General features: G+C 36.5%; 1 protein-coding gene across 1 annotated transcript in view; it reads right to left on the bottom strand.

Moving 5' to 3' along the window:
* Positions 1–25,119, bottom strand: part of LOC110028657 (ER membrane protein complex subunit 10) — a 65,766-nt gene that overhangs the window by 5,807 nt on the left and 34,840 nt on the right. Inside the window, exons 5-7 of the mRNA XM_020730597.1 lie at positions 12,293–12,364; positions 11,147–11,205; positions 10,815–10,905 (exon numbers count right to left, since the gene is read on the bottom strand). Coding sequence (XP_020586256.1) covers positions 10,815–10,905; positions 11,147–11,205; positions 12,293–12,364 — 222 coding nt within the window. The remainder of the gene's footprint in view (positions 1–10,814; positions 10,906–11,146; positions 11,206–12,292; positions 12,365–25,119) is intronic.

Here is a 25,119-nt window from a genome sequence, read left to right as displayed (position 1 = left end):
TGATAGAATAACTCTTATAGAGTTTAGTTTTGCTACTGTGATGAGGGCGAATGTCTCTAAGTAATCAATGTCATAAGTCTGAGTGAATCCCTTGGCAACCAGTTGAGCCATGTACTGTTCTAGAGAGCTATCAGAATTACACTTGACCATAAAAACTCATCTGCATTCAATAGTTTTCTTTCTTCTAGGTTGATCAACCAATTCTCGCGTGTCATTTATTTTCAAAGCTTTCACATCCTCGAAGACAACCTCTTCCACTTAGGAACTTTCAGAGTATGCTACATAGTATTAGGAATGTCCATACAAGACAAATTAGTGGTAAAAGCCAGCAAATGTGGTGAGCTTTTCATATGATGCATAATGAGATAATGTATATTGGGTGCAAGAACTCACCCCGCTTATAAGCCGCAATGCGAAAATGATTGGAATCATTAGATTTCAGATTAGGGCTAGAGTCAGCTTTAGAACTAGAAGACTCAGAACTAGAAGATGAAGTGGATAGGACTGATCATGGCATAAAGGTTCAGTGAGGACATTACTTTGGAGGGTTTATCAATTTTGTGCAATGCAATTGATTCATCGATTCTTTCTTTTGAGTTGTCCTTTATCGCAACTAAACAATGTCAAATGATATTAAAGTCAGTTTTTTATTTTTTTGCTTCCTCTTTATTAGTTGTTATAAAATTATGAATATCATGAGATGAAACTGCAAAAATATCTAAATCGACTTTAATATCTAAAAAGCTCGACCCACTTTTTCTAACAAAATATAATTTGGATTTTCAGGTTGAACAATCATGTTGAGATATTATTTGATGAGTCATTGATTGGAAGAAAGTCTTGAAAAACAGTAGTCGAATCTTTGTTTTATCCATCCCCTCTTGAAGATGAGGTAAAAAAGAATGTTGTAATTCAGAAAAGGTGACATCCATGTAAACAAACATTTTTTTAGAAAAATGATCAAAATATTTATACCTCTTTTGAGTGGGAGCATAACTAACGAACACATATTTTATAACTTGGGGTTTAAGTTTTTCTTGATCATGATTATAAATATGAACAAATGCAGTTGACCCAAATATCATTAAAGGCAAGTTAGAAGAAATCTGATTTGTTGGGTAAATTTTCTAAAAGATACCAAAAAGCGTTCAAAGATTAATATTTCATTGGGTGTTCATTTAACAATGAATGTAGCAGTAGGAATAGTTTCACCCCAATGATATTTTGGCTTCTTATTTGTAAAGCATTGCCCGATCTACTTCCAATGAATGTTTGTTTTTTTCTTTTAGCAACATTATTTTAATGTGGCGGTGTCGACACAAGAGCTTTGATAAACTATTCATTTTAAAAAAAATAAAATATTTTTAAATATTCTGAACCATTATCACTCCGTAATAAATGATTTTTTAAAATTGTATTTGTACCATAATGTAAATATTTTTTAAATTAATTCCACTTCAAAATTTTCGTTCATTAAATACATCGAACTTCATATTGTGTGATCATCAGTAAAAATAAGTAATCATTTTTTTTAGTGTATAAGATGTTAGTGAAGAGAAAAACAAGCAACTCGACCACATCTTGACTTATTGATTATGAAATTTACTCGAGTCATGAACTTAAAAAAAAGATGTTTTATTTTTCTCCAACTTAATCAATAGAAGCTTGTATATTATTGCATATTTTCATGTATGACATACAGAAGCTTAACGAACTTTAGAGACGAACCTCGACTTATAGGATCATACTATGCACTCACTTGACACTTATTATGCCTCCTTTTAGCCAACTAAATATAGCTTTAACATTGACAATTTAAGCATCTACTTGGGGATCTCAACATGAATTTGATAATCTTAAAAAATGGGCAACCTTGTTTTATTAAGGGATTTTTGTGGTTGAAGCACTCAGAGATCTCAACCTTGACCTTGGTGTCAACCTGAACGATATGCGTCTCTTCTTGACTGGGGTGATTTTGATATTTGGAGGGTATATTAGGAGACATGGACATTTAGCACGATGAAGACCTAGAAAATTAATGACTTAGAATTTGAGTTGTAATGGATCTCGACTTCAGTCATAGCATTGACCCGAATGATTACACCTTTGGTCGACAATAAGATGATTTCACCATTTGGAGAATATATCTCAAAGGATGGGTCTTTGCCTCGAATGACTGGTCATTTGCGTGGCAAGTAGAAGATATCAAAACTTAATAGAGATTCCAAAATCTTGACATTTAGCTTGATGTCGAACCAGATAATTAATGACTTCTAAATGATCGGCTCTTAACTTGAAGCTCAGTGTCACCTCAAATGATTAGTTCCCTTACCCAACAAATGCGTGATTTCAACACTTGGCATTATATCTGTCGATTTTGGTATTTATCGCAATGCCAATCAATAGAATAAAGGTTTCTTTCTACATAAGGTGTGATGTTTGCACATGAAAAAAATAACATAAAAAAATGCCCCATGTCTAACAAGAGGAATTTCAGCAACATAAGTATTTTGAGAATCTTGGCCTAAAAATTGATGTCAACTCAAATAATAAGAGAAGACACAATATCCTGATGATTAAGGATTTTAACTTGAAACACAATGTCAACCCAATAAAGACAAGAAACCCTTTTTTTGTAGCAAGTTAAAATCTAATGCTAGCCAGAAATATTTAGGAATCTTGGCTCAGAGCTCTGTATCAACCCAAGTAAGTAGGAGGAATATATTTAGAGATCTCGACTATATGAAATGTGAACTTACCCCGGGCAAAGACAGTGAATTTCACACTAGTTGAATAAATTTGGCATTCTTGGTTTGAAATGTCAGGATCTCCTTTATTCGCCATTGGACTTGGTATGAACTTTAAGCTAGCTTCTTTATATTTACACTTTGTAATCCCTCAGGCTTGTTGGTTTTGTCTTACTCCTTCGATCAGTTGAGGGGATCTCAAGACTCGATACACTTGAAAACATCAGGCTGGATAAACTTGGGTTGAGACAACTATTGTCAATAGATGGATAAAGAAGATGCTTTTTCACTATGGTCATATTTGTGTCATGTTGTGTGATCAGAGTTGCTAGCCACAAGGCCATATTTGGGCATGTTAATTCTGATTTTTAGCACTTGAATAAATCTTAGACTTGAGATGTAGAGGAACTTGCGCTTTTTCAACTTGACATAACGGAACTACGAGCTTAAACTTCTCTCGCTTGACTTCCAGAATCGCGGCAAGTCCAAGAGGTGAGCATGTATCTTTTGAAATTGCATTGAGCGTTACTTAAATATATATATTTATTTATGTATACTTGATTGAATGTAACTTTGACACTGATGTGTTAAGCGTACAATTGGTGTCAGCCCAAATAGTAAATGAAAATGATTACAGATCTCAAGTTGTTGCCCGATAACAACACAAATAAAATAAGCAATCCACTGTCATATTTGGTGATCTCGGCTCGACACCTCTGATGTCGACCCAAATAAAGTGAGTAGCCTCATTTCTTTACATAGAACTTGTCACTAGCAAAATGTATTTAAGGATCTCGACTTGAATTTGATATAAACTCAAATAAATATATATAGCCCATTATCTTGATACGAAGAGAAAGCTTACTGCAAGCTGAACATAGTTGGGGATCTCAGCTTATAGCACGATGTCAACCTGAACAAAAATAAAGAACTTTTGATGACAAAATTTTATTGTTGTGCGTTGAATGAAAATCATTTCTTTGATGCTGTCTGTTGCATTCAAAAGATGAGAGAATCTCAATATTTATATAACTTAACTCATCAGGCTGAAGAAGCTTTATTAGTATAGCTATTGTCATTAGATGGACGCAACAGTGCCCTTTCACTATGGCCATATTTGGGCTTGTTGAGTGAGTGAGTTATCAATGACTCGGCCATATTTGAGCTTGTTGAGTCTAACCACCAAAATTTGTTGAGTCCTAAACTTGAGCTGTATGAAAACTTTTATTTCTCCAACTTAACTTATTGAGGTTCACGGTCTTAAAATTCTCTTGCCCGACTTCTAGATCTGTAAATAGTCTGAGATAAACATCTGATTTTTATTATGATTTGCTTGTAAAATAGATCCAATTTTGTGTAGCAACTTGAATATAGCTTTGACACAGATGTAATAAAAGATAAATTGTTGATCTTGCATTGATCATGATATCAATTGGTTGAATATATTTGGAGATCTTGGCTTGCCACTCAATGTCAACCTAGCCAATAGAGAATAAGTATATTTGGGGATTTCAGCTAATAGCTCAATGTTGACCTAAATAAGGTAAGAAGTACCCTCTCTAGCATATAGAGAGAGAATTTCACCATTTGAATATATTTAGGGATCTCGACTTGAAACATGATATCAACCCGAGTAGTATACGTAGCAATCTGTTTGACTGGAAGGAACAAATTTAGCACTAGTTGAATATATTTAGGGATCTCAGCTTTTAGCACGATGTCAACCCAAATAATAATGAACCAAATATTTTGTAAGGAGAAATTCTTTGATAATTGATAATCATCTTTGAAAATTTCAACTTGAATCATGAAGTTAACCCAAATAAAATAAAAAATTGCCCACTTTCTAACAAGAGGATTTTCAAGTGAGTAATAAGTATATTTAGGATTTTTGAGTAGGAGGTGGATATCGACCCATATAAAGCATAGAATGTATCCTATCTTATAGCAAAAGTTTTGTGATGACAGGATATATTTAGGGATCTCAACTTAAAGTCTAATATTAACCCAAATACAAAAAAAAGCCCTGTCTGACAGGAGGAATTCTAGCATTATGAACATATTTGGAAATTTCAACTTGAAGTATGATATTTGGGAATTTCAACTTGGAGCCACACTTGATGAAATTTATTAATGACGAATTTCTAAGAGCTCAAATTAGACGCCGCACATTTATTCTTATAACAATTCTTCATGAGGATTCAATCTCCAAATCTATTTATTCTTTCATTGGGACCTTTCGACGAATAATTTTTGGACAATAGAGGTGTCACAAAAGCTCGTCGTTCACGAACAACTCGGGTTTGGCTAGCTAAGTAGCTCGTGCTCGATTCATTCAATAAACAAAAGAGTCAACACTAACAAATTTTTTTAGCTCGATTTATAAAAGAGTCAAACACAATAAAACTTTTGTTCGATCGTGTTCGACTCGTTTTGGCTCGAATTAATTAAATAATAAATAAATAATATATAATGATATAAAATTTTTTTTCATAAGAATGTAAGAAATCTAACCCTATCATAAGCTACCTCATCTCTGACATCAGATGTCACATTGGCAAATTTATAAGAATTAGGTGGTATGTATGCAAATATGCCTAGATTTAAAAAACAAAAATTAGATGTTAGTTGTGTAAATAAATAAGAATTGGGTGGTATGTATGTAATGCCCCATTTTCACCCAAAAATCTCAACGCTTGGCCACTGGCACGGAGTAAATAATGTAAATACAAAAGAATTTGGTGGCATGTACATAAATGCCCCTAAAAGTTTATCGTATGTCCCGCCCCAACTTTTCTTTCTATTCAGTTTTGTGACTTTTGTTCCACATCACAAGATTGAAAGAAGCTCCATCATTAATCTTGCATAAAAATAAAAAGAAAGTGAGAGAACTCTAAGTTTCATCATTAATCTTGCATAAAAATAAAAAGAAAGTGAGAGAACTCTAAGTTTCAGATTCACTTAAGCACTCATTTGTGATATCTCTGAAGCAGAAATATATTTTATTTTCAGTTCAGCTAAAAATAATTTTTTTTAAAAAATTATTTTTTAAAATTTTAGTTTGAGCTAAAATATGTGAGCGAACGAGCTTAATTTGAACAAATGAGTTTAAATCGAGCCGAACGCAAACAAATAATTCACGAGCCATTTCGAACAAGGACCGAACACGAACAAAACATAATTTAAACAAGCTAAACACAAAAGAGCATTGGGCTCACCTCAAGCTCGGCTCGTTTACACCCCTACTAGACACGTGGTCTAGGCGTCACGTCTTGATGTTCAACGAACTGAATTTCTTCAAATTTGTTTTCAATTGCCAAAAAATATGATAACCTCCCATATGCACATAACTTAGTTAGCATGATAATAATGTTTACTACCAGCAACATAATTTTCTACCCATAAAAATCCTCTTCATAACTGGAGCCTTAGCATCAATAATAAGAATTTCTAACCCACCACATTGGATAATGTCTCCTTTAGTTTGCCTTTCTCACTTTACAACTTTCAAAACTTTGTGTACTCTAACAAGGATAACTTTTAAATATCTTCTACTGAGAACTTGACACTTTTGCCTGATTATAATTGTCTTCATAGTTCAATTTTTCTTTGATGAGCAAGTTGAAATACATGACATGCAGATAAGTCAACTGACTGAGGCCTCCTAAGTAGTTATGAAAATATATAATAATGGCCCTAGCATTAGTGATGGGAATCTAAACAGCATCGAGCAAAATATTGGGATTCCCTGTGAGAGTGCTCATTTATATCTTCAAGATAGAACATGCCAAGGTGGCAGACACTATAACAATTATTGATAGAAACATCATCTTGAAGAATCAAATCTTGAAAGATATTTGAAGTTGAACACCATTTCATAATCTTTAGCCCATCGACATGAAATTTCGCCACCAGTAGGTAATTTTCAAACTTTGTGGCTCTCAGCAGGGTCTTTTAGTGGCAGACACCTAGACTTTGAACTTAAGTATAATAATCAGATGCTCACCTTACAGAGGTTGTATTTATATTAAGATATTTTGTTAGCAGGTTCCAAGATTGAGACATTGGGATCATGCATCAATAAAATCTTCTACCAATTATAATTTTTTTCATAGTTGAGACTTCCTTTTGTGTGCAGGCTAAAAAGCAGGACATATAGATACTTTGGTAAATGGAGGCTTCCTGATGTTGCTCTAAACAACTACATCAAATGAACTAAGCATCAACGAGAAGAATGTTTACATCATCAGATTAGATTAGCCATGAACAGTGAGATTCCCTAGGAGATATTATTCTTATATTTAGAAAATAAGATAACTCCTTAGGATGTCAACCACATGTGATAATTGCTAGTAGCATTATCTTCTTCCAAAATACAATCTTGATAGGCTTCTTTTCATTGACACTCATTGAAATTGACCACTATCTGTTATACTTGAAATTGTCAGCCCAAATTATCATGAGAAAATGGTCTTTAAATTTGTCCGCATTTCTATTAGGACCTTTTAGTAGCAAGTTCTTGCAATGATATTCAAACATTATGCCCTGATGTTCACCAAACATAATTTATTTTTTTGTAGCAAACTCTTGGATTGAGATCCATTGGTTATGCCTTGATGCTCACCAGGCAGAATTTTCTATTTTGTTAACACCTTTCGGAAACAAATTCTTGGATTGAGATCCAAAGATTATGCCTCGATGCTCACTAAACATATTTTACCTTTCTATTGAGATCTTTTGATAACAAACTCTTGGATGTATGTCCGATGCTCACCAGAAAGAATTTACTGAAACTTCGAGAAATTCTATAACTAGCTAAAAAAGAAAAAGAGAAACTTTCCCCAGTGAAGACACCAAAAATCTGAGAGCTCTGAAAATTTGTATGCACATACCCCTCTAAAAAATAATGACTAACGAAAGAGTTTGTTTAAGGTTTCAGATTAAATTTTCAGAAGATGAATCAATTTATAGACAATACAAGACCCAAAGATTTCACCCTCATTTTGTGAGGACTTTTAAGACCTAGGTTTCAAGTTTTTTTTATATGCACAAGCCCTTATGATTTAGGGTTTAGGGTTTAGGGTTTGTCCTATAAACAAGGCTCGTTCGACAACGTGCACAATTTAAATTTGATTTTTGGATTTTTAGAATAAATTTCAAATCTTTGAAGTAAAAAGGTATTTTCTAATCATTTGCAAGCTTCTCAGAGTAGGAAGAAATAAATATATTATGAATTTAGCACTTTGCTGAATAATATATTTTAATATCCAAATCAATTTATGCCCGCGAAGCATTCTTGAATCGTATGATCGAACATCAAGCATCGTGATCGGAGCAACATGCAGGTTAGTGTTTTAGGCATTGGAACAACTTTTGAGATAGATGTGCACTAATCAATGCTTTTTCATGAATTTCATAAAAAAATAGCACCTTTAACTCAAAAGTGAATGCACACATTTTGTTAAGTCCAAATTCATTTGAATTTTAAGCATTTGCGCGAATACTTTATGATTGAATTATGCTCAAATAGTTCATTTAAACTTAATAATCACCATCTTTTCGCTTGTACTGGGTGTTACGAAACCGGTGGTGAACTAGGGATGAGTGAGTTTTTTGCCGACATTAATAAAATCAATGTTATCATTTTTTTAATATAATTGTCACTTATTGAGATTAGCCAATACATGAATCATTCAAGTCTTATTTTGAAGGTAGTAGGTTAATCACTTGGACTAAAAAAAATCTATTTGATTTTGCGAGCAAGCTGTCGAATTCACTACAAGTTAATTTGTGCTCTAGGGTAAGATATCGAGTCCCCCGACCGTAAGTTTTGTTTAACCTTTAAAATTTGTTTGAAATTTTTCTTTGAACTCATGTTTCATCTTAATTATTTTAATCTTACAATTCACCTTACAATCAATCTGAGTTCTTATAAATTTTGATTAATTCAACTTTTTAAAATTTTTGTTCAGGTCCAATTTTCAATCAAAATTTCGGCAACACTTTGATGTCTCCTCCCCAGTTGAAGAGGTAAGAGAAGTAACTAGCCTTTCTACCATGCCTAAAAAAGCATGTATGGAAGGTGTCAAAAGACAATTCTATTGTAGAATATTTTAACACACCACGCTAAAAGCATGCATAGGCCTTTAGGCAACTATGAAAAGCATAATAGTGTTTTCCTGCCGATGTGGAACACCCCAAACTGGTATGTATAGAATTAACCTTTAGGTACCTGCATAAGTATCCAAAACAGACTTTCCTTGCCATGGTGGAACACCCTGAACGGGTACTTAAAGCTGGATTTCCCCACCGAGATGGAAAACCACAAACGGGTACTTAAAATTACCTATTTTAAACATTAGCAAGGCCGGCAAAGTTGAGGTAAAGAACTGGCAAACCTGCAAGGCGAAATATATATATATATTCAGTTGTAGAGAGAAAACATGGAGGTAGTGAGAAGTTCGGGTAGGTTGCAGGTACTGTTGAGAGGTGGTTTGACAAGCTTTCATTTCAGCCCTTTTGGATTTTGACTAGAGGAAGATCTGGGCTCAAGTTTGCCGGAGGTGGGCGGTTGCTTAGGCGAAGAGAATAGGAGTAGAACGTAGAACAGTTGCCTAGATTTTCCTGTTAACGGGCATATCAGTGGAGTTAGGGCTTGGGATAGGAGCTGGAGAGGTATGTTCACAATTTGGGTTTCGGTGAGGAGTTGCATGGCTGCTGGCGGGTTGTGGTGTTTTTGTTTTGGTGTCCAGAGACAGTACAGGATGTTTTTCGGTTCGGAAGCTCGCGGTGAGGAGGTTTCACCGGAGGGAGATTTTCAGGCGGGAAGGGCATGAAGCAGGTGGAAGATGGGTGAAAGGTAATTTGTTTCTTGGAGGCATCGCTCACCGGAGATGGCTGCAGCAGCAACAAAGGTGGAAGATGCTAGATGAGCCACTGAGGAAAGCAGCAGCAACTGAAGAGCAAGCCTGGGACGCATGAGTAAGGCTGTTGCGTTAGAATCGCGTGATAGCAAGGTTGACAGAGAGAAAAGTAGCTGGGTGCACCTGGATTTAAGAGAAAATAGGTTGCTGAGGAGCTTGCAGCGTACAGGATTAAGGAAGAATATGGGTTTTGTTCCACCCTTTGGAAGGTGGTGTGAGAATGTTGGAGTTGGGGATCTATCCAATGGGGCCAGAGCAGTTGTAGGAGCAGCAGCAAAGGAGGGCCTTTGAATAGGGTAGGGGAGAGCGCCGTTTCAGCGAGGGCTTCAGGTTTCTGTCCATTAGATAACCCTTCGTTGATATTTTCAATATCATCGCTGAGTTATCAAAATTATATGGAGGTCAACAGCAGCAAATAGGGCAATACGGATGCCGACCTAAAATAATTTCAGCATTCTGAACACATTCTCTAGTTTTGAATGCAATCTAGGTAATTCAAACCCAAACTACAGGTCACTTTCGTCATCTATGTTTTCTTCATACTTGATTGAATCGAACACGAGCTCCCTTTCTTGACAATTTTGATCCCACAGATGCATCACACAATTCATTTTGCAAACATATGATGCTTCAGAAGTTTTCTTTGTATGTGATGCATTTCAAGTTGATCTTGCAAGATGATGCAACCACCGTCCATCACATCTAATCAATCAATTTATGTATGGAATAGTTGTCACGGTCAACACATTTATACTTATGTAACTATGTGATTTTTTTTGTGTGCATAATACGTATCTAATTCTTTATGTTTGTGTGATTTTGCACAAAAAAAACTAAGGCACATTATCAGTTATTAATATATTCAAATAAATTCATTTGATTATATATTTGGATATTGTTATCAAAACATTATGTATTATTGGGGTGCTAATATTTTTTTAAAATAATAAAAACATAAATACCAACTAATTAAACTTTAACATTCAATTTCGAAGTGAGGAAAGAATTAAACAAAAAATCCTTAAAAAAAAATCAAATACTGATTAATTTTGCTTTTTTCACTTTACCATGCTGATATTTTAAGTTCTATCAACTTGCAGACATTCAATTAAACTCATTCTAAAAAGCATATGATGCCACTTACATATTTTGACCAGAAGGACCTTTCTGGTGCTTTCAAAGCTTCTTCCACTCCAGGTTCTGAAGCAAGCAATTCCTCCGTAAATGTTGGAGTTCTGCAGGATTGCATATCAGTTTTCTGCTATAAAGATTCCCAGAATGCATAATTTCATAAGGTTTCTAAGCATTGGAAATAGCAACCTTAATAGCTGATTTTCCATTAGCAAAACAAATGAGCAACTTTTAAGAAAACAAAGACAGTAGGGCAGAAGTTGGAGGCTGACAATGAACATGGACAAACTAGATGTTTCTCAAACAGAAAGCAGAAAAAATGACATCAGAAGAGACTATTTTTACCTTCGCGCTTGCTCGCTGTTCTTCATAACCGTATGCGAGTTAAATGACCATTTTCTGGGCTGAAAAAAAGGTTAGAAGACATGTTAACAATCATTATTTTTTCCTATCCTACTCTTAATTTCAGGCTTGGTAAGAAGGCTGCACAGGTATTTGCGCAAGCATTGTGACCAGAGCTAAAGGCAGTTTTCTAAGAACACTCAACTAGTTCCTCATAAAATTGAAAATGCTTGAAGAGTAATCATTGCAGTAAAGGCGTGCAAAGTAGTATTATAATAATCATTTCGCAGAAAAATAGCAAATTTTTTTTGCATATATAATTCACCATCAGTTTAATTTAAATCTTTCCGAATGTGAGAGAGAGAGAGAGAGAGAGAGAGAGAGAGATTCTTCACGGAACAATGCTTCAATAACCCATGAGCCAATTCAGGCCACAAATAAAATAAAAACTAATATATTTCAAAGGTTATTTCGAAGATGTACAACTCAATGTAAAAAGGAATTTTTTTATTCCTTAACCACAAAAAAAAATTGAAGTAGACCGTGCCAGAAACTAGCAACTAATGTCAACCCACTTGGAGGAATTATGCAATTTGTATTAAGCATATTCTACATGTCTACTGATCAAACCTTTTTGGTGTAATTTAAAAATAAACTGGCCAAAAGTGTAACGGTAAAAAAAATTTACTGAGACTTGCAATGGAGGTAAAGTAGCAAATTAATATTTTGCTGGCACATTCACCCTTCTAAAGAAAAATCACATTGTTTTGTCGACTTGAAAAAATATAAAGCATTTTTCTACTGTCAAATCGTCTTGATGGTGTAGTTTGGAAATAGACTAGCCTAAAATGTAGATAGTAAAAAGCACAAAATCCAGACTAAAATTGAAGATGTAAAAAATAATATTTTGTAGGCGCATTTACACATTTTTTAAAAAACAAGCACTGTTTTCTCATCTTCAAGTATATAAAGGCTCGAAGATCTCTAGCTTTTTTTTTTTTTTTTTCTAGATAACATTTCCAACAACACATTAAAATGATAAAATTTCTGAGCCTCTAATTTTTCTACAATCCTAAAGTAACAAAAGCTATCATTTCATTGATGAACAGGAAATGACAATCAGATGGAAATTTAATTATAATGACTCACAAACTTCAATGGCCTCGGGTACTGACAAGAACCAGCTGAACCATAGTTCACAGCCAAAATATCCACACCATCCTGCAAGAGAGATAATATGAAAAAGTAAATATTACATCTTTCTTATTCCAAAAGGTGGATACATAGCTCAATTGGTGGGCCTAAATTAGAAAGAAACTGATGACTAAAAAAGAGTCACAACCAGCCTGAAGGAGAAAAAATAGGAATAAAATACACCCAATCAAATACAATAAAATAATCAATCAATGCAATATTTTAAATATCTTCCACATTAAGAAATTGAGAAGGGGAAAGGAGGCAACGAATTTTTTAGAACATAAACAAGGGCCTGTTGACTTCCAGTAGGAAGCAGAGCATGCAGCAGTTGCCAGGAGGATAAACAGTGAGCAGCTGTTAAGGGGAGAAGCTGGCTGCGGATGGCAGTGCTCCTATTATGGTCTGCCATCAGTTGCTGGCAATAAAAAGAACGCTAGAGTTAATTTCAGATGCTGGTTTTGGGGTGTAAAGGCTGGATCCATAGAGACGATCTTAAGATTCTCACACTCTCCCTCAAGCTAGGAATAGATGTCTATCATTCCATGTTTGAAAGCATGTTGGTCAAATTATGATTGCTTAAGAACTTAAGAATTATATCAACAATCCAAAGTTTTATTGGAATAACAGTTTTCTCCTTTATAAATAAACTATCAATTTTTGCATGTTTAGTCATAGCATGGTAGACAGGAATCTTAGCAATGCTAATAAAAGCTTAATTGTCATACCTCATTACCATAGATTTTGTAGGAAAGCTTATAAATCTTTTTAAGAATGAATTTAAGCTACATAACTTCACACGTAACATGGGCTATGACCCTTGATACGCCATTAACAAATTCTCATCATCCGGCACGAATCTCGAGACGGTTTTTTAGCAAGAAATATTCAAACCTCGATAAAAAACACATTCAGACCTCCGATTTAAGTAACTTATAGTCAAACTAACCGCCTCGATGAGACAGACTCAATGATATTAAAATTAATCCTATATGAGTCAAATCAAGCTCATATCAAGTCATTCAACCACTCTTGAAAGTTTTTCGAACATATTTAGAAGGTCAAACAAATGTCTACTCTAACAAGTTTATAGTCGAATCGAGCGTCTCGACAAGAAAAATCCAACAACCACAAAATTGCTCAATTATGATATGATTAAGATACTTAAATGTCCATCAAATGTTATCTGCTCGAAAGAAGCTCTCCGGACCGTCCGATCAAAGTGATTCATATTCCTGCATTACTTGCACCCAGAACACTATAAATACAACCACATCTCTCTCATGAGAGGGGCTGGAGGCTTGAGAGATAACTTAAGCTTTGAGGGGCAGAAGTCCAGCACCACCCCTATCAACATCTACCACCATCAATCTTCGCCGACCGCCGTCGACCACCGCCAACAGCCCTCGACACCCGCTGACCGCCTTCTACCACCACCAACTGCCATCAAGCAATATTGTCGCCTTCAACCACCACCGACTATCGTCAACCGCTGACCACTGTCAATCATCACCAATCACCGTTGAACGCCAATAACTGGAAGCCGCCAATTGACATTGTAACTTGAAAAATCTAACAATCATTTCCATTCTGTGAGAAAAAGGGTCCTGTATTCATCAATCTATAGTGAATTTTTACATTTGGGTCAGACCATGTAGTTTTTTCCTTTACGGATTATCCAAGTAAAAACTTCTGGTATCATTACGGGTTCTTTTATTTTACCTGAGTGTGTGTTGAATTCTCTTGCAATGCTAAGATGATAATCTATTACTCAACCGCCGTGAATTTTCTAGCACGCATCAACCCTAAATTTTCCTTCAATGTTGTTCAAACAACAACTTATATATTGCTTCTTCATGTAATAAAAAATTTCCCATATTGGTAAGTAATAAATCGATAGAGATTTACAACCTATTATAATAGCCTGGTTGACATCAGTAAAAGTTTCCATAGATGTTTAAGTCCGCTTTATGAAGAACAGACCTTTTCCAAGTGCCCTTTAATTATAACTTAGTATCCTATAAACAACATCAAGTGATCCTTCATGTGGTTTATTCATAAACTGACAAATAACACTAATGGGTAAGCAAATATTAGATCTACTGTAAGATAAAATAAGTTCTCCAACTAACTATTAGTACCTTGCTTTGTCAATAAAGGCAATCCTTCCATAGTGCCAACTTTGTTAAATTTATTCATTTGCGTGTTGCAGGTTTACTCCCAAGCATGCTAGTTTCCACAAGTCCAAGGCAGATTTTTTTCTTTTGTGAGGAAAATACGCCTTTGTTTGATATTGTTATTTGCATGCCTAGAAAATACTTTCGTAACTTGAGGTCCTTGATTTCAAATGATTTAGTAAAGATATTTTTCAGCATGTTTACCTCGTCTTTATGATTTTTTGTCAAGTGATATCATTACATATATGATGATGATAGAAATTTTACGAGATGATTTTTTAATAAATAAAGTTTGAGATTATCCTTGAGAATGCACATGCCTCTAACAGCCATAATAAATCAATCAAATTAAGGTTTTAATGATTACTTTAAACTACAAATACATTTCATTAATGATGTGGGACTCATTTGCGGAATGTGTGGTCACATTCGAATCGAAGACAAAAGCATACCTTCGTGTCTTCCCTCGATAACATTATTGGATCGCAAGATTCCTATAGAAATTTCCTGCCCACGTGGGAACCGGAACGGGATGTCATGCCAATAGACCTTCATGCTTGAGATTTCTACCGCCAGACCAACAGGCTTTTATATTTTATTATTTGAAGCTTAATTAGGATTTTTTTTTCCTATTTATCGATATCTAATTAGATTTCCTGTGAGAGAACTATTTATATTTGGTTATTTCCTTTATTGAGAGAATTTTGGCTATTGCTATGTTATTTGGAGATGGTTTCTCTTGGTATTCTCTATTGGGGTAATATATCTTTGGATTGGTACGCATGCATCCGACTAAGATCAAAGTGGTGAACTCTCACGTTCGAAGGCCTCCTTCGTCATCCAATTTGTTGCATATTATTGTTTGACATTAGAAAACAACAATTCTATGCTTCCGACTCACCGTTATCTCGTTGATCACGCTGGATTTCAGATGACATCCGCCCTCTTGCTTTTCATATCTATTCAACAACTTATCTGCCCCTTTCTTTTATCCTTTCATACATTCTAAGAATTCTAATACAGCATCATCTAGTATTAGAGCCAAACAAACCCTAAATTTCTTAGGATTAACTTTTTTTTTTTTTTTGTCAAAAACCAAAATTCAAAAAAAAATAAAAATAAAAATAAAAAATCCCAATCTACCGAAATAATTCCTATCGCAATTTCTAGCCCCAATCCTAAACTTTCAAAATTCAATCACTATACCTGCACCAAAAATCCGCCCCGACACCTACCACTAATCATGATCTGCAACCCTGCACCAGCCGAAAACTTGATCGGGACAAAGTGACGTCATGCTGCCAAGGAGAAACCCTCAGCAATGTGTTCAGGAACTTACTGTGAAGGACAAACAACAGGAAATCCTCAAATTGTAACAGATGCTTGCGGTCTTTAAGAGTAGACAATCTGATGAGATTACCTATGGCCACAACGGTGACTCGTCTGATAAAAAAAAAGTTAATGAATCTCTTTCACGGGTTAGTTTACAGTGAAGAACCATTACCTCAACAATTTGGCATAGCATATCAAAGGAGAAGTTATGATTTTGGAGTGAAGATTGACTAGCTAGATTTTTATGATAGCATGGATTCAAATGAATTCTTCGAGAGACTACAAGCAATGGAACGTGTATTTGAATAAGGATATTACACCATGCAGAATGGTGAAGTTAGCCACCACTAAGTTGAAGAACTGTGCATCTTTGTGGTGGAAAAATCTGAAAAGCCTATGCTAATGAGAAAAAATAAAATCACAACCTAGTCCAAGATGAATAAAAGCATACTCACTTTACCAATTACAACAACAAGATCTTTCGATAGAGGAGTACAAATTGAGTTCGAATAGCTTATGTTAAAGTGTGAGCTAGTGTAGCCCGAGAAGAACACCATAGTTCGATATCTATTGAGGATTAAGACTGTTTGACAATGTGGTATGGTTGCAGTCATATTGAACATTGAAAAATGTTCATACCCTAGATCCAAAAAATGGAAAGACAATACCATAGTATCGGATCCACACAACCTTTGAAAAACAATTCAACCCCAGGATCAACCAATAGGAGTACGAACAGTGGAGCATCCCGGTCTACCCAACTAAAGAAAAAAATCAGTATAGAGTGGAGACAAAGTGGAGACCTCTAGCACTCCAAAATTTGTCATAATCAAAAAGTGTATCAAGCATCATGATTTTAAGCACATTGCATCTAATTGCCCAAATAGAAGAGTGATATTGACGTGGGGGCGCAGGAGCGCTTATGCCAGACCCCCACCCCCATGGCCACGCCTGCGAAAGCATGGCAAATGTAGTACGACTGGCTCGGTTCAAAGAAGAGGGGGACCAGATAGTTCCCTCTTATTTGGAAAGGGGCCCACTCCTCATTACCCTAAAGACTAAATATGTCATTTGTTGTGTGTAGGTTAATTTTTTATTTTAGATTTATGCCATCAGCATCTTTCCCTTGCTAGGGATGAATCTGAGGTCAGGTAAAGCATCGGTTGTATCCTGCGCAAAGGTGGTGATTATCTCCTTATATTCTTCCCTTTCGCGCTTTCCTTTGCTTGTTCCACATACCCTCCAGCAGTCGTTGCTTGTTGTTGTACCCTCCCCCAATCCCCTATTTACTGTCCAGTCATCCCAATCCAATTCTGACTTGTTGTCGCGCCCTCCACGACCACCAGTTTGTTGCCCAACCACCATATCACCTTCCCCTTGCTGCCGTTAAGCCTCTCTACCACCTCCTACTCTCCATTTCCACTACCCCGACACACAGCCCGCCGCCGTCAATCCTCGCCCTAGTGGGTCTTTTTGGGTCTATGTCATTTTCTTATTTCAAGTGTCTTTGTTTGTAATCCCCCTTAAATTTCAGTAATAATATTTTCATTTCAATCTGGATTTGGGTTCACTCTGGTATTAGATATCTTTCATTGAGTAGGGGGCACTAGAGGAGGCAGAGGTGAAGACATAGAAGAGAATGAAGGGATTATAAGCATGTCGCCAATGAAAAAAATGCGCTAGTGATTCAAACCGAGCTCATAAGAGAGACTCCAACAGGATTAACATTGGTTGTCCTAGAAGATAATAAATCCGAGAAATCAAAATCAAGAAAAGGCCACCCCTATTGAAGGATATCTTAATTGACAATTTACCTCCAGGATAGTTGCCAATGGGAGTGGTCCAACATGCCGACGATAAGAGAGATGCTAGTGATTCAAGCTGCTCCAGTTGGCCCATATGTCGGTTTTTAGGCCCTTCAAGAAATTCTACTCCAATCCTGCTTCAGAAATCCCCCTCAGCTATCCCAACAGTAGCTCGAATCTCTCTCTATATTTCATTACAGCCCCTTCTTGAGTCAAGGTATAGAATTGCTCAAGTAGGTCTCTTTCCCAAATGGCTCAGAAACATTCCAACAAACAATCCTTAAACTTCTCCCACAAACAGATCAGGTAACTCACCTACCTCCACTAAAACCAGGCTAAGACTTTCCCCTCCAAACATAATCCTGTCGTCGTGAGTTTCTCCTCCCATCTAGTCCATTCACCATGAAGTATCGTTCCGCCTGATACACACACCCATGTGTGTCTTCCCACTCGAAGGTCTATATCTTCAACTTCCTAACCCTAACATCTCTACCCCAACTTCCTCTCCCTCCATTGCTTCTCCCATGTATCGAGGGTAAAACTCACTCCTTCGATCATATTCATATCCCCTCATTGCTTCTCTCCTTTGTACTTCGTGCTCAAACAGAGGAGTCTGAGGTCGACAACATGGTGGACATAAGATTGTCCAACACTCAGCCTGATGAAGCCTAGACTTAGGAAAATTTTGATTTTTTTGTGCAATTGAAACATTGTATATAGCAAGGTTTTGTATTGAAAAAAAATAGTTGTATCCGGACAATTGTTTCAATGAAAGAAAACCTTCGATCAACTTTTAAGTGTGCTTTACTATATTATTTTTATTGCATTTTTACCTGCTTTTCACTCGATTACGACATGTCACGTTACTCTCCTTTTAGTCTTATTGATCAATCTTGGTGTGATTTTCGCCCAGCTCGAGTCTTGCATTGTGCCTGCCCCAATTGCTCGATCGTGCTTTGCCTCGAACGTGCTAATTGTCGAGACTTAGCAACTGGAATGATTCACGCATTACCCTTCGGGAGCTTATCGCTACTGAGAAAGTAACCATCACCAGCATTTCGCTCCCCTCGAGCTTTAGAGACAGTTTTCTGTTGCTCGAAAGTTGAGGGTAAGTACTTAGTGTGCATACATCGATCGGATGTTATGACATTCTTGGTCGTCTTAAATTTTGCTCAACAGATTGGACGACATGCATCATTGTCGATTTATTTTAGAGAGTCCACTTGGCTCGAGCCTTACATAATTTGAGTTTCGGTTGTTTGGTCAGACATACGTTTTATTTTGATCGCACTATCCCTCGTAAGGGGGTAGTCGCCGATATTCTTTTCTAGGGTGACTTTTTCGATACCCTTCACGGAGCTTGTCGCTACGGGGTAGAAAGCCACATTCAAAATTTTGTCCGATCGAAACTCAGAGACATAAGCTCATGAGGTAAGAGTTTTGCAAGATAAACTATTACATTTCTTGCCAATTGGATGCTTAATGTTGTTGTCGGTCGTCGTTTAGGACTCCAGTTCCCCAGGTGTCGTTTCGATGCTAAAGTGCATTAACTTCTCGAATTCCCAGAGTATAGTTCGAACCTGAGCTTATGAACGTATAATTGGTATTCAAATTGTGTTGTGTCAAATAGGAGCAATATTATTTTTTACCCTTACTAGAGATGCTATAAAGAACATTGACTAATTTAAAGTTTGAATAGTGTTGAAGACGGGTTAGGTAGGGAAGATACTAGCTCTTACTCTAGAGTTCCCTCTTATGGGGCTAACATCTCGTATCAAAACCTAAAATTATAAACCAAATTGGGGGTTTTAGTCTGTCACACTAAAGTCCTCTAATTATACAACCTTCAAAGTTTATTTCCCTATTTATTTGCACTCAATCATATGAATTATATTCTCATTCATACAATCTCATATGATTCTTATCATTAGTTGACTGAGACAATATCATCTCGGATCTTACAAGTTCTCACAACAAATATTAACATCTTAATTGGTCAAATCAAGAAGTAAATGGAGTACAAGGTTTAAAATCATGACAACTTATTCCAACATTAAAGATTAATAATTCACACAACTTAATCATTTATCATTTTAAAGAAAAAAATAAAGAAAAATACTCATAATTCATGGAGAAAACACAACCACTTAACTTTGAAAGTAGAAATCATGCAAACAAACAAGAAATTTAAATTAAAACCAAATATAGTCACAAAAATAAAAATTTCTCAAATCCTCTCCACCAAACTCTTGAAGTTCCTTTGAATCTCTTCTCTTCCTTTCTCTTATAATATTCTCTACTCACACACTACAACCCCTCTCTTCTTCTCTCTAAGGGTTTGTTTGGGGCAGCTGCAACTTATTAAATAATATGTTCTCTAAGGGTTTGTTTGGGGCAGCTGCAACTTATTAAATAATCTGTTGATAAGCTGATTAAAAATAATCTACCGATAAGCTAGGTACGGTGACTACTACAAATTTTTGTTTTTTTGCAAAAATCAAACCGCAGCCAGAAAGCTGTCACCGCACCTAGACAGGTGCGGTGTGAAAACGCTATCTTCAGCGTTTTGAAAACGCATAAGCCGCCAAAACGTAGTTTACCCAAATAGGTCAGCTACATTTTCAAAACACCACCGCACCAAATAAGCTGCCCCAAACAGACCCTAAAAGTATCCTAATTAATCTAAGAGAGAGAGGCGTCGACAGTGTCTAGCGGGGGGAGGTGGGAGGGCTCCTAATTGAGTCTCTGGGAAGGGGCTCTTTTAATTCAATCCAAGTCTTCTTTTATAACTTTCCAAAAGTTGTCTTTGTCTCTTCAAAATATATCCACATTCAATGAATCTTCCAAGAGTTGCCTCCTTTTAAAAGCCAATTAAATGTATTTTCGTGTCCATTAATATTTCCCACATTTTCACCAAGGGTTGCTTCAATCACATCTTCAAAAAATTCTCCAAATTCATTGAATCATTAAATAACTACTTATAGTGCTTTAGCGTGAGGTACTTGACGCTTAGGCGCGACCTTCTCGATTTTACTGGCGCTTATGCGCCACAGTTATTTTGCACACATTTTTCATTTTTGCTCCAAATTTGATCATTTTTCACTCATTTCACCATTTTTCATATATTTAATTATACCTGCATTTTTCATATATTTATTCACTCATTTCACCATTTTTCATATATTTAATTATACCTGAAAGAAAAACACACAAATATCTTCCACTAAACCTTCTCGACTAACCCTGCTCGATTTTACTGGCACTTAAGCGCCAGTTCTGGGCGCTTATGCGCCACAGTCATTTTGCACACATTTTTCATTTTTGCTCCAAATTTGATCATTTTTCACTCCTTTCATCATTTTTCATATATTTAATTATACCTGAAAGAAAAACACACAAATATCTTCCACTAAAGTGCAATATCTCAAAAATAATTATAAAAATGAGTATATAAAGACTATATATTTTAGGTGTATCAAAATCCCTCAAACTTAAAATGTTACTTGTCCTCAAGTGACACTTCAATCTTTCAAAATAAAAAAACGGGTTAAGTAGGGAAGATACTAGCTCTCACTCTAGAATTCTCTCTTCTCCCTCCAACTAGGGGTTAACATTTCGTATTAAAACCTAAAATTACAAACTAAATTGGGAGCTTTAGTTTGTCACTCTAAAGCCCTTTCATTATACACCCTTCAAAGTTTATCTCTCTATTTATTTTCACTCAATCATATGAATTACATTCTCATTCATACAATCTCATGTGATTTTTAATATTAGTTGACTGAGACAATATAATATCGGATCTTACATATTCTCACAACAAATATTAACATCTTAATTGGTTAAATCAAAGAATAAATGAAGTTCAAGGTTTAAAATCATCATAACTTATTCCAACATTAAAGATTAATATTTCTCACAACTTCCATCAAATACTTAATCACTTATCATTTAAGGAAATAAATAAATAAAATTACTCAGAATTCATGGAGAAATCACAACCATACTTAAATTTGAAAATAGAAATCATGCAAACAAACAAGAATTCTAAATTAAAACTAAATGTAGTCACAAATATAAAAACTTATCTCAAATCCTCTCCTCCAAACTCTTAAATTTCCTTTGAATCTCCTCTTTCTTTCTCTTACAATACTCTCTACTCACACACTACAACTCTCTTCTCTCTCTAAAATTATCTTAATTAATCTAAAATAGAGAGGCGTCGGCGGTGTCTAGAGGGGGGCAGCGGCTCCTCCTCAATTCAATCCAAGTCCTTTAATAATTTTTCAAAAGGTGCATTGGTGTCTCTTCAATATGTGTCCACATTCAATGAATCTTCTGAGAGTTGCCTCCTTTCAAAAGTCAATTGAATGTATTTTTATGTTCATTAACTATTTCTCACGTTTTCACCACAGGTTGTTTCAAACACCTCTTCAAAAATTCGTCCAAATTCATTAAATCATCAAATAACTACTTCTGGCGCTTAAGCGCGAGTTACTTGATCCTTAGGAACGGCCTTCTCGGTTTTGCTAACGCTTAAGTGCTAGTTCTGGGTGCTTAGGCACCACAGTTCTTTTCTACACTTTCTTCATTTTTACTCCAAATTTGATCTTTTTTTCACTTCTTTCACCATTTTTCATCAATTTGAATGTACCTGAAATAAAAACACATAAATATCTTTTATTAAAGTGCAATATCTCAAAAATAGGTATAAAAATGTGTGCATAAATATTATATATTTTAAGTGTATCAAAATCGAATGGTAAAGGTGATGTCAGGTCGGAATGCTCAACGCTAGTCTGATTCCTGCTCCCGCCTGACTCGAAGTTCTGTCAATGTGCAAGATCCAGGTCTGGTTGCCAGTGTCAGTTCATTTGCACCAATTTGCCTTGTTCAGAGAAGCTCGCCAGAAAATCTATGACAGCTTGAGCTTTAGTAGTCGTCCAGGGCATGCAGATGATATCATATTTAATAACCTCCACAACCCCTAAGAAGTCGACTGGAATGTTCCTAACCGAGTGAGTACTGATTTTAAGGTGTGAACGGTGATGAACTTGAAGAATGCATCTAGAAATATGGTCGGATCCTACAAGCAGAGACAGTTAAAGCAAACGTTAATTTCTCCGTGATGATATACTTGACTTCTGTGCCCCAACTGGTATAACAGACTAGGAACTATTTTTTCCAGTTCTTCCTGAACCAAGACTAAGCTGATAACCTTAAGCCAAACTCCTAAGTACAAGAAGAGCTCTTCCTTCAGTTTTGGGCTTTGAAGAAGTGGTAGTGAGGCTAATGATTGTTTTAGATTCTGGAAAACTTGCTCGTATCTAGTCAGCCACTCAAAGCACTTAGCCTTCCATAACGTTTTGATGAATGATGCACGATCGTCGCCCGACTTTGAAATGAACTAACTAAGCATTGCTAATCAACAGGTCAATTTCTGCACCTCTTTAGCGTTCCACAGAGAAGCATATTCAATAGTGCTTGTACTTCTCCGAATTAGCATTTATACCTTCGATTTAAAAAATTTGTCGGTCGAGGCTTCAAACGTAGTTGATTTAGTCTCATATTAAATTTTCTTGGTGTTTGCATATCATCCATATACACCTCAATGTTATTTTTTTCCCTTTTTGATTAGCAAGGATATCATCCATGAGGCGTTGATAAATTGCTCCACCGTTTTTAAGCCCATGGGCACTATAATATACCAATATAAGCCTTCGCTAGTAATAAATGTCATTTTTTCTACGTGGGCGGGGTGCATCTTTATCTGGTGGTAGTCGAAGAAAGCGTCCACTAAGCTCATCATGGAGTGGCTGACCGCCGAATCTACTAGTGTAAACCATTGGCAGTGGGCAGTTGTCCTTCATGCAAACAGAGTTCATGTTGTAAAATCTATGCATATTCTCCATTTAACGTTTTCCATTTGGACAATGACCACATTTAAGAACCAAGTTGAGCATTGTACTTCTCGAAGGTATCTGACCTCCTTCAGCTTCTGCACTTCTTCGCAGATCGATCCGGCTAACATCATGCATAAGAATCTCATCTTTTTCTTCATTGGTCAGGTAGCTGAATTAACATTCAGGTGATGGCAGGCTATGTAGATCAAGATGCCCGATATTTCAGCGGTTGACCAAGCAAAAATATCCCGATGCTCCAAAAGTGTTTGGATCAGCAAATCTGTGTTATGCACAAAAATTTTCACTACTTAAGAAAAATTTACAAGGCTCTACGTCAATAGCAAAAATTTTTAAAGCGGTCTCATTGGTCTCGAGACCCCTCTGTTCTGAATATCGAACGACTCATGTTCAACGTTGTCGACCGCCCAAAGGCAACAGGTTTGGAACTACTCCAAGTTCCCCCAAATGGTGATGACTTCTCCATCGCATAGAAACTTCACTGCAGCGTGGTATGTAGAGACCACGGCTCTAAAGTAGTCGAACAGTGGGCAACCGAAGATGGCATTATAGGTCGCGAGCGCGTCAACTACTAGGAAATCTTCCATGTTTTTAAATTGGTTCTCACCTTTCCCCCAAGTGACTAATAGCCCTATTATTCTCAGTGTCTCCTTTCTCTAGCTAGAGAAATCATAGAGGGGGTCAGCCGGCGCTACCAGCCAGTCTGCCGAGAGATGCATATTGTCTAAGGTTGACTTAAACAGGATGTTTCATGAACTACCAGTGTCAATTTGGATACTACCAATCTGGTAGTTTATCATTATCGTAACCACAAAAACGTCATTGGAGGGGTTCCAATTCGAAGGCAAATTTATGTTAGTAAAGATGATCGAAGGATGATGCTTCTGCTTGGGAGCAAAGGCAACGGCACATAAAATTCCCCTGTCTAGAGCCTTTTATGATTGGCTCGTCGAGTTGAGTCTCCTCACAAGATAACTAGCACTATCCCAGAGATGTGAATAACATTGGCATGATGGACTCATCAGAAACGTCCTCTACTGTGGCTTTCCCCTGCCTTTGGGTTAACGCCCTTGATGCCTCGAGCTCTTTAAATTTCTCGGCCAAAATCAATTCCTCGACCAGGCTCCGAAGATGTCTGCACTCCTCCGTGTCAATGCTATGGTCTCTGTGGTACTTACAGAACTTAGTTGTGTCATCAAAACCCTTGTTCTATATGGCCTCCACCACTTCTGCCATCAAAACCCTCAACGGAATGGCCTTCGACACTTCGTTGTCATCCGACAGTTGGTCGTGATAGTGGCCCGGACGTTGGTTATTTACCCAGCCCTATCCTCTCTAGTGGTACTTGTCAACCCCTTTGTTGTCACGAGACGATCAGTTCTCTTTGTGTTTGGGGAGAACGGCTTGACGTGGGCCATCCTTTGGCCCCCACCCATCGTCTCGAGGGGCTCTCTTTTGGGAGTGGCAGTCGAATTGCTTGGCTCACTGATAGGATGGGTGGGCATACTCTGCTGTTGCAATGTGACTGTTTGCTAGCTCCAGGATTT

Source organism: Phalaenopsis equestris, unplaced genomic scaffold (genome assembly GCF_001263595.1).
Source record: "Phalaenopsis equestris unplaced genomic scaffold, ASM126359v1 Scaffold000519, whole genome shotgun sequence".
NCBI lineage: Eukaryota > Viridiplantae > Streptophyta > Magnoliopsida > Asparagales > Orchidaceae > Phalaenopsis > Phalaenopsis equestris.
The sequence above is the reverse complement of the archived record's forward strand: the minus strand, read 5'-3'. Positions and strand labels throughout refer to the sequence as shown.